The 9028-nt window shown below is 43.3% G+C and overlaps 1 protein-coding gene across 1 annotated transcript; it reads left to right on the top strand.

Moving 5' to 3' along the window:
* The first annotated feature begins 2535 nt into the window (after positions 1-2535).
* On the top strand, positions 2536-8550 carry LOC102828469 (chromosome unknown open reading frame, human C1orf65). The gene is made up of 2 exons (XM_006871165.1): positions 2536-2596; positions 6641-8550. Exons 1-2 carry the CDS (start codon positions 2536-2538, stop codon positions 8548-8550), a joined length of 1971 nt encoding a protein of 656 aa, XP_006871227.1.
* Positions 8551-9028: the final 478 nt, after the last annotated feature.

The raw sequence follows: 9028 nt of genomic DNA, 5'->3' as shown, positions 1-9028 counted from the left end.
TTTTTTAACAACATAACAAAAAACAATATGGACCTCACCAAATAGAATATACATATATCAAACTGATGACATCTGTGGAAAGAGATGGTGAAAAAGCTCCATGTTATCAGCCAACATAAAGTCAGGGGCAGATTGTGGAACAGATCATCAGTTTTTCCTATGAAAGGTCAGGCTGAAGCGGAAGAAAATTAAAACAAGTATACAAGAGCCAAAATAAAAATATGACCTTGAACATATCCCACCTGAACTTAAAGATCATCTGCAAAACAGATTTGTTGAATTAGACACTAATGGCCAAAGACCTGAAGAGCTGTGGAATGACATCAAGAACATCTTTTAGGATAAAAGCAAAAGGTTATCAAGAAGGTAAGAAAAAAGAAAAACAACAAAATGGATGTCAGAAGAGATTCTGAAACTTGCTTTCCAATGTAAAGATGTTAAAGCAAATAGAAGAAATGAGAAAGTAAAAGAGCTGAACAGAAAATTTCAGAGGACAGCTTGGGAAGACAAAGTCAAACATTATAATGAAATGTGCAAAGACCTGGAGTTAGAAAACCAAAGGGGAAGTACACACTCAGCATTTCTCAAAGTAATGGGACTGAACTAAAAAATCAAACCTCAGTTTAAAATATTGAAGGATTCTATGGGTAAAATATTGAATGATGTAGAAAGCATCAAAAGAAGATGGAAGGAATACAGAGTCACTCTACCAAAAGGAAATGATCAATGTGCATTCATTCAAAAGGCAGCATGTGATCAAGAGCCAATGATCCTGAAGGAAGAAATCCAAGGTGCACTGAAGGCATTGGCAAAGAACAAGGCTCTAGGAATTGATGTAATACAAACTGAAATCTTTCAACAAACTGATGCAGTACTGGAGACACTCACTCATCTATGCCAAGAAATTTGGGAGACAACTATCTGGCCTACTGAGTGGAAGAAAAGCATAATGTGCCCTTTCAAAAAGAGGTGACCTAACGGAATGCAGAAATGATTGGACAACATCATTAACATCGCATGCAGGTAAAATTTTGCTAAAGATAATTTAAAAACAGCTGCAGCCATACATTGACTTAATTGCTCTCATGAGTAACCTATAAATAGACCAAGTGGCATCAGCAATGCGCACAAGTGTAGCAACGATTGTGCAGGACCAGGCAGTGTCTCATTATGTTGTGCATAAGGTCACTATGAGTCAATACTGACTCAACTGCACCCAAGAGCAGCAGCAATAACAACAACACAGATTTAATAAGTATGGTGAAACAACACAACATGGCACACACTTTTCCTGATTTTAAACATTTGAGCTCTGTTCTAACAGCTGTCTCCCTTTGTATGGACAGGTTTCTCATGAACAAAATTAAATGTTCTGAAATACTCACACTTCACAGTGTTGTCCATAGCTTGTCATGATCCATAGAACCGAAAGCATTTGCATAGTCTGATAAAGCACAAGTAAACATCTTTGTGGTATTCTCTGCTTTTAGCCAAGATCCAACTGATATCAGCAATGACATCCCTGGTTCTACGTCCTGTTCTGAATCTGGCTTCAATTTCTGGCAGTTCCCTGTTGATGTACGATTGCAACCGTTTTTGTATTATCTTCAGCAAAATTTTACTTGCATGTCATATTAATGATATTGTTTGATGATTTCTTCATTCTGTTGGGTCACCTCTCTTTGGAATGGTCACAAATATGCATCTTTTTCAATCAGTTGATCAGGTAGTTGTCTTCCAAATTTCTTGGTATAGATGAATGAGCACTTTCATTGCTTTTTCAGTGTATTGAAGGGTACAACTGCTGTCTCCCCTTAGTGGAACAAAAGGAGAAAAACACACACAAGAAAACAAAACAGAACAAATAAACAGGCAAAAAACAGTAAAAACATAATAAAGGAGAAAAATAAGAATGGGAAGGAACAAGAAAAAAGATAATATAGTAACTAAAAAGAGAAAAGATGGACAGGTAAAGAGACCTGTACAAGAGAAAAATAAGAAAGAAAATAAAAGGAAGAGAAAAGACCACTAAGATAAACAGAGAGGGGAGATGATTAGAGAATAGTAAAGAAAAGTCAAGAGGAAAAGAAAGAAAAAGAGAAAAGAAAAGAAGAAAAAACAAAAACAGAGAGATAAAGGAAAGAGACAAAGAGGAAGAAAGATGAAAAAGAATAAACAAAGCAAGGAAACAATGAAAGGAAAAATAAACAAACAAAAAACCAGTGTGGTTGTTGGACCCAGAGAAGATAAAACTTTGGAGGACTCCTGCCAGCTAGTGAACTCATGAAGTGAGTTCCCAGCTCTAGATGGAATCTTACAAACCTAGATGTTGTCTATGTTTGTGGCATCCAATCCGGAAGTAGTTTTTGGAGCTCTTCGGGTTGTTAGTTACAGTGTCTGTCAGAACCATAGAGCAGCTGAAAGCAGGGTGGTTGACTATGAAGGTTCCTGCTAGTCTAATTCTGCCCTGAAGGCTCTGTGGGTTGTGTAGATCTGGAGCAGAGTCTGTCTGAATGCAAGTACCAAGGTGGCGCAATGGGCATCTGTCTCAAACTGCATGGCTCCAAATTCTCAGAGAGCACGGTCTGTGCTGGAGGTAGATGAGTGTGGAGACTAGCCTCACCACTATTATCCAGTGAAGTGTGGGGAACAAGAAGTAATCGTACCTTCTCCATCACACATGTGAATCTGTGCCATCAGGCCACCATCTCTCTGTCTCTTTAAAACTGCTCACAACAGTTCAAGATGGTCACTCTGTGTCTGGCTGACAGTTCGTTCATCAGTCAGTCTCCTTTCACCTTCTTTGTATTCCCAGTGTAGTGAGTAGAAAAATATATAGGAGGGGTTTTCAGATTTGAAATGGTCATTACCAGTCAACTTCAGTTCACTAATGCCTAGGATATCGATCCTTATGAGTTCCATTTCATTTTTGACAAATTCCAATTTTCCTAAATTGATACTTTGTACATCTCATGTTCTGATTATTAATGGATGTTTGTAGCTGTTTCTCATTTTGAGTTGCGTCCCATTAGCAAATGAAGATCCTGAAAGCTTTATTCCATTCATGTCATTATGGTCAACTCTACTTTGAAGAGGCAGCTCGTCCCCAATTTTGAGTGCCTTCCAACCTGAGAGACTCATCATCTGGCATTGTATCTGACAATTTTCTGCTGCTATTCATAGGATTTTCAGTGGCTAAACTTGAGAAGGAGTCTGCATCTCCTTCTTCCTAGTCTTAGTCTGGAAGTTCCACTGAAACTTGTCTACTGTAGTTGGTCCTGCTGATATTTAAAATACCCATGGCATAACTTCCAACATCACAGCAACATGTAAGCCACCACAGTATGACAAACTGACAGACAAGTGGGGGCTGATACTCACTATTAAAGCTCACTTTGCTCTCTTTTCTATGTGAGTAAAGCATTATTCCAACCAGTGCATGTGTGAATTGTGTCTTTCTTGGTGACCTTGGATCTTGGCTTGACTGTTTCTTGAAAGTATGGCTCCATTCAGAGTGTATGTCCTTATAGGCAGCATGATATCAAGGAAAAAGGACTGAATTAAAAGCCAAAACTCCTGCTATTTCTTGAGCAATGTTTGGGGAAGTATTTATTATGGCTGTGTTTCCAATTTGTCCTAAGGAAAATGTATTCATTCTACTGGTTCTGTCCAGCTGGAATTGATGGGAAACTTCCAGGAAATATTAGTAAAGGGGATTGCGATCAGTAATTTGTTTTCAGTTTTTAAGGAGGGTACAATATTTGGAGAATGTTTTCCAGAAACGTTTCCTCATTGCTTCCCAGAGATCAGAAGTAATTTAGCCAAGACCCACAGTGCAGTGTGGACATGATAGAACCTTGGGACCCCCTCCTTCCTGGCATTCTACCCTTTACCCAAACTAGGTAAAGGATTTCATTCATTCCTTTTTAAATTTTATTTTAAACTTTTATTGTGAATTGAGTGAAGATTTACAGAGCAAATAATCATTTTACATTCAACAAATCACATACTTTGGTTCATTTCAATGGTTGCAACCCCCTCTATGTAACATCAGTTATCCCATTTCCTCCCTTTTCCATTCCACCCTTCTTCCCAACCCTTCTGAACATTGTCCTTAGATAAATGTTGCCCTTTTGATCTTGAATGATTGACCCTTTCATGATAACCATACCTAACTAGTGTTGATGTTCTTCCTATTGCTTGACCGAAAATTGTTACAAGGGTAAGTTCTGTTTCAGACCTGAAGGGTGGGCGAGGGTCATAGTCTCAGGTTTCTCCAGTCTCTTTCTGACCAGTAAGCCTGCTCGTTTAAAAAATTTTGATCTTTATTCCACATTTTCTACCACTGTATCCAGGATCTTCTAATGTAATCCCTTTCAGATTCATTGGTAGTGGTAGGCAGCCATCATCTAGTTTTTCTTGTCTGTTGTGGAGACTGATGTTGACAAATTCCATAAGCCCACAGAACTAATTGATTCCAAGCATCTTCAGTTTTCATCATTATTTTTTTCTACACATGGAGAGACCAAAGTTGCACCTTCTATGATTGTTCATGAGCTTTTGAGATCCCAGTCGCTACTCATCAAACCAGGATGTAGAACATTGTCTTTGTGAACTATGTTATGCTAATTGACCATGGTGTCCCCTGAGACTGTGGTTCTGAGCCCCAGGCCCAGCAATATCTAAGTTTTTGTCATTTTGCTCTATCACATTCATAGGTGTAAATGAATGTGTAAATGAATGTGATAATCCCCATGCCCAAATATTCTCTGTCAAACTCTTATGTATTTATGAGCGCACTCCCAGTCTCCATCCCATGCCCGTTCAGCCTGCATATCTGTCCATGTATCTACCCATAGAACACTGTTATTGCAGGATTGTGTATATAACAGTATTTACCTCTATCCCCTTTAACTGTTGCATTCCTCCCTGTGTCTTCACCTATCTACATCATTCTTCAGCCAACCTTTTTTTTATTGTTGTTGTGCATTGCATTCCCAGTCACCTGAGTTAACACGTCTTTCCTCAAGCCAGAGCTCTGATAGCGTAGTGGTTACGAATCGGGCTGCGAACCTTAAGGTCAGCAATTTGAAACTACCAGTGGCTCCGCGGGAGAAAGATGAGGTTTTCTGCTCCTGTAAAGATTTACAGCCTCGGAGACCCTGTACAGGGTCACTATGGGTCAGAATCGACTCGATGGCACTTAACAACAACAACAACTCCCACCCCTAGTAACCATCAAAGAATGTTTTTTTTAGCTTGAAAGCCTTTTCTTGATGTTACAAAGGTTGTTTTTGTTGTTGTTAAGTGCCATCGAGTCAATTCTGACTCATAGCAACCCTACGTAGGGTTTCCAAAGAGCGGCTGGTGAGTTTTTGGTTAGCAGTCCAGTGCTTATCCTACAGCACCAGTTGTTGTTAAGTGCTGTCAAGTTGATTCCAACCCATAGCAACCCTGTATAGGGTTTCCAAGGAGCAGCTGGTGAGCTTGAACTGCCGATCTTGCAGTTCAAACAACTTCGCAGTGTGATGCATTAACCCACAGCGCCACACCAGAACTCCACAGCACCAATAGTCTTATATAATATTTGTCCTTTTGGGATTGGCTGATTTCTATCAGCATAATGTCCTTTCTTCTTAAACTGTAAACTTGTAAGCCCATCTGTTAATTTGTCTTAAAACTTTTAACTGAAGTCTGTTAAGTGCATTTGAGTCAGTTCCAACTTCGTTCCAACTCAGTGACCCTGTATAGGGTTTCTAAGGAGTGGTTGGTGAGTTTGAACCACTGACCTTGTGGTTCAAACTTACCTGAAGGTCAGAGTGCTTATGGTGCAACACCAGGACATTTAAAACAATATTTATTGAATTCATAATGGTGTCAAGCTCTTGATATTTAATTCCCTCTGACTCTCACAACAGTTATGCAGAGCTCGTATTACCTACCACATCCCACCTGCAGTCAAATAACTTGCCCAACATCGCACAGTGGAAAGTTGGAGAGGAGATTCTAACTGAAGTTTGTCCAACTCTAACCCTATGCTTTCCCAATAGCACACAACGGGGTGGGGGGGGATCACAAAAACAAAGGAAAAGGACAAAACAAAACACAGAGTGATTTTAGCATGATGCTATTTCAGAAAAGTGCATTCAATAGTCATATATTATCAACAGCAGTAATTGTCATATTAGATAAAAATAGATTTCGCTTTTTCTTGTTCTGAAGTTTTTTAAAAAATAAATACTAAAACATACTTTGGACTTGCTCGTTTAAGTGTCAAAAGGGTGGTGGATGGTGTTCATGTGCTTCTATAGCAGCAAGTTTGTGTACTTTGTAAAGGTGCACAAATGTAGGAACAGTTACTCCATTGCTCACAGACTTTTCCTTCACCCCTTTCCTCCTCACCACTTTCCATTTCTGAAGATGATGCATCCATATGGTGTATAAATGCGAGTGCAAATTCCTACGTGACACACTAGTGGGAGTTATTTCTGCACCCTCAGCCTAAACTAACCCCAGATTTCCTACCCGCCTGCCCTCCGCCCTGTGCCTCCCATTATCCCCTCCGATAAGCGGCCACAGGCCCAGAACTGCAGGGACTCAGTGGCCCCAGAATCATTGTGAAGTCGCCTGGGCGTCACAGGCGACTCTGGTCCTCGGAATCGGAGGGCGGGTCGGGTCACCACAGCGCCCCCTGGAGGTCCCGAGACACTCACCCAGACGCTGGGTATGCCCCGAGGCAGCATGGTGGGCCTCGACGGCTTCTCTTCGAGGCCCTACCTGGACCTCTGGGAGTCCCCGCTGCCCACCCCGGAGCTTGCATCCTCGGCGTGGCGGAGCAGGCCAGGAGCTCGGCCCGCACCAGCCCTTTGCGCCTGGGCTGGGGACCCCGCCCCAGGGAGCGAGGCAGCGTTGCACTGGCAGGCGTTGCCACCGCGCTACTCGCCCACACCGCGACCTCTGAGGCACGAGTACAACTATCCCTCGTGGGAAAGTCGCAGCCTGACCGACGTGGCCCTAAGGCCCCCGGACCGTGCCAGGAAGCAGCGATCCTGCAGCCGGCGCCTGGAGAATGCTTGGGGGGAGGCAGGGACCAAGCCCCAGCAGCTGAGAGGTTGCAGTCACAGCCGGATTTGGCAGCCGATGCAACTGTACCAGACTCAGCCCTGCCAACATTACCCTCCAGCCCAGGGAGACTCGCCCCCGCCGAGCCCTAGCAGAGCTTACACTCCCTTAAGTGAGCCTTTTGGAGTAGAAAAGGTACAGAATGGAAACCAGTGGGCAGTGCCTGTCGGTAGAGATTTAGGTTGCTGGTCTCTTTCCTCAGCTCCCACGGAGAAGTCTTCTGTGCTTTCCAAAGTGAGTGCACAGTCGGCTAGTGTGTACCCCCAGGGCAGTAATGAGTTGATGGAATCACTAGCCAGTCAGTACTCCCAGCTGGAGGGGAGTTCAGAGCCAGTGTCCAGTGAGGAGGTTCAGGGACAGCAAACACAGCTCCTCAAAAGCAAGCTGGCAGAGATGGTGATCTCTTCCAGGGACCAGAAGATTGTGGCTCTGGTGTTGGCCCGGCTCCAGAAGGCCCAGAGGATGCGGGAGCTGCAGCAGCAGGCTGTTGCTGCCTGGGAGGAGCTGAAGCTCTCAGACCAGAAGGTCCAAATGACTCTGGAGAGGGAGCGACAGCTGCTACTGCAGCAGAACCAGGAGCAATGGCAGCAGGAGAAGGAACAGCCCAACCGCCAGGTGAAAAACAAGATCCAGAAGGAAGGTCCATGGAAGAGGCAAGTGGAAGGCCAAGAGAAGCAGCGCCAGGGCAAACTGGAGAGAAGCCGGGGCGCCGCTGACCACAGGAAGCAGTGGCCGCTGCAGCAGTTGAAAGGACAGCAGAGATCGCAGGAACAGAAGAGCCTGCAACCGCAGAAGAGGCTGGAGCAGGATTGTCACAAGAGGCACCTGCACGCCATGGGGGACCTGAAGAAGGCCCAGGTGACCAACCTTACCTCCATAGTCAATTACCAAGCCCGCAAAGTCCTCATGGACTGCCAGGCCAAGGCTGAGGAGCTCCTCAGGAAACTGTCCCTGGAACAAAATTACCATCAGTCCCAGGAGACCCAGCAGTGCCTGGTTAAGGAGCATCACCAAGAGCTGAGGGAGAAGGACCAGAAGGAGCACAAGAAGTTCCAGGTCAAATGGCAAGCGGGAGAGTTGAAGGAGCAAACAAAGATGCACAAGAGGATGCTGATGGAGCTGGCCGACCAAAAGATCCGGCAGGCCAAGAGTAACGCCCACAAGAACATCAAAGACAAGGCCAAGCGTGTTCGAGATCTCAATGTCCTGCGGGAAAAGAATCCTCACATCCTAAAGTTGAAAGCCGAGAAGGAGGAAAAATGCCACATCGAAGGCATCAAGGAGGCCATTAAGAAAAAGCAGCAGAGAATGGAACAGATCTCCCGAGAGAAAGCAGCCGCCCTGGAGGAGTTCCAGAAGATCTCCAGGGTCTCTTTACAACCAAGAGATAAAATGAGAGCCTTTGATCAGATGGCAGGGGAGGCCTAGCTCTGTACCAATCAGCAGAGGATTAGCCTGCAGCCCATGTAGCCAGAAACAGATGTGAAAATGCGATTCATTTTATTATCTGATTATAATCGAGCATTCATAAATAAGTGTATTAAATCTGCAACTTTCTCTTATGAAGTAGTTTTAGTGATTCATTTTGGATAGTTTAGAGGGTTGTACACAGAAATTTGAGGATTTTAAGAAAATGACATAACATTGTAAATTTTGTATTTAAATAGAAAATATTCGTTTAACTTTCAAATATTTTAAGAACACATCAGACACAACTTGGAGGAACCAGAAAAATTGATAGGATTATGTCCTAAGGATAAGTCCTAAGGATAAGATTATGTCCTAAGGATAAGTAAGAACCTGTATACTGCATTCTCAAGTCTTGGGGCACATATTACTATTTTAAAGGCTCTTAAAAAGGCCTGTAGTACAGAAAGTTATTTGTTTAACCTAGTGTTTTTCACAA

The sequence above is a fragment of the Chrysochloris asiatica genome, unplaced genomic scaffold, assembly GCF_000296735.1.
Source record: "Chrysochloris asiatica unplaced genomic scaffold, ChrAsi1.0 scaffold00161, whole genome shotgun sequence".
In the NCBI taxonomy this organism is placed as follows: Eukaryota; Metazoa; Chordata; class Mammalia; order Afrosoricida; family Chrysochloridae; genus Chrysochloris; species Chrysochloris asiatica.
The sequence above is the reverse complement of the archived record's forward strand: the minus strand, read 5'-3'. Positions and strand labels throughout refer to the sequence as shown.

Bases quoted from the DNA above. Each gene is read 5' to 3' on its own strand.
- LOC102828469 (XM_006871165.1), top strand. From the start codon at position 2,536: ATGGGCATCTGTCTCAAACTGCATGGCTCCAAATTCTCAGAGAGCACG. The intron at 2,597-6,640 runs GTAGATGAGTGT...TGGGCGTCACAG, and splicing joins GAGCACGGTCTGTGCTGGAG to GCGACTCTGGTCCTCGGAAT.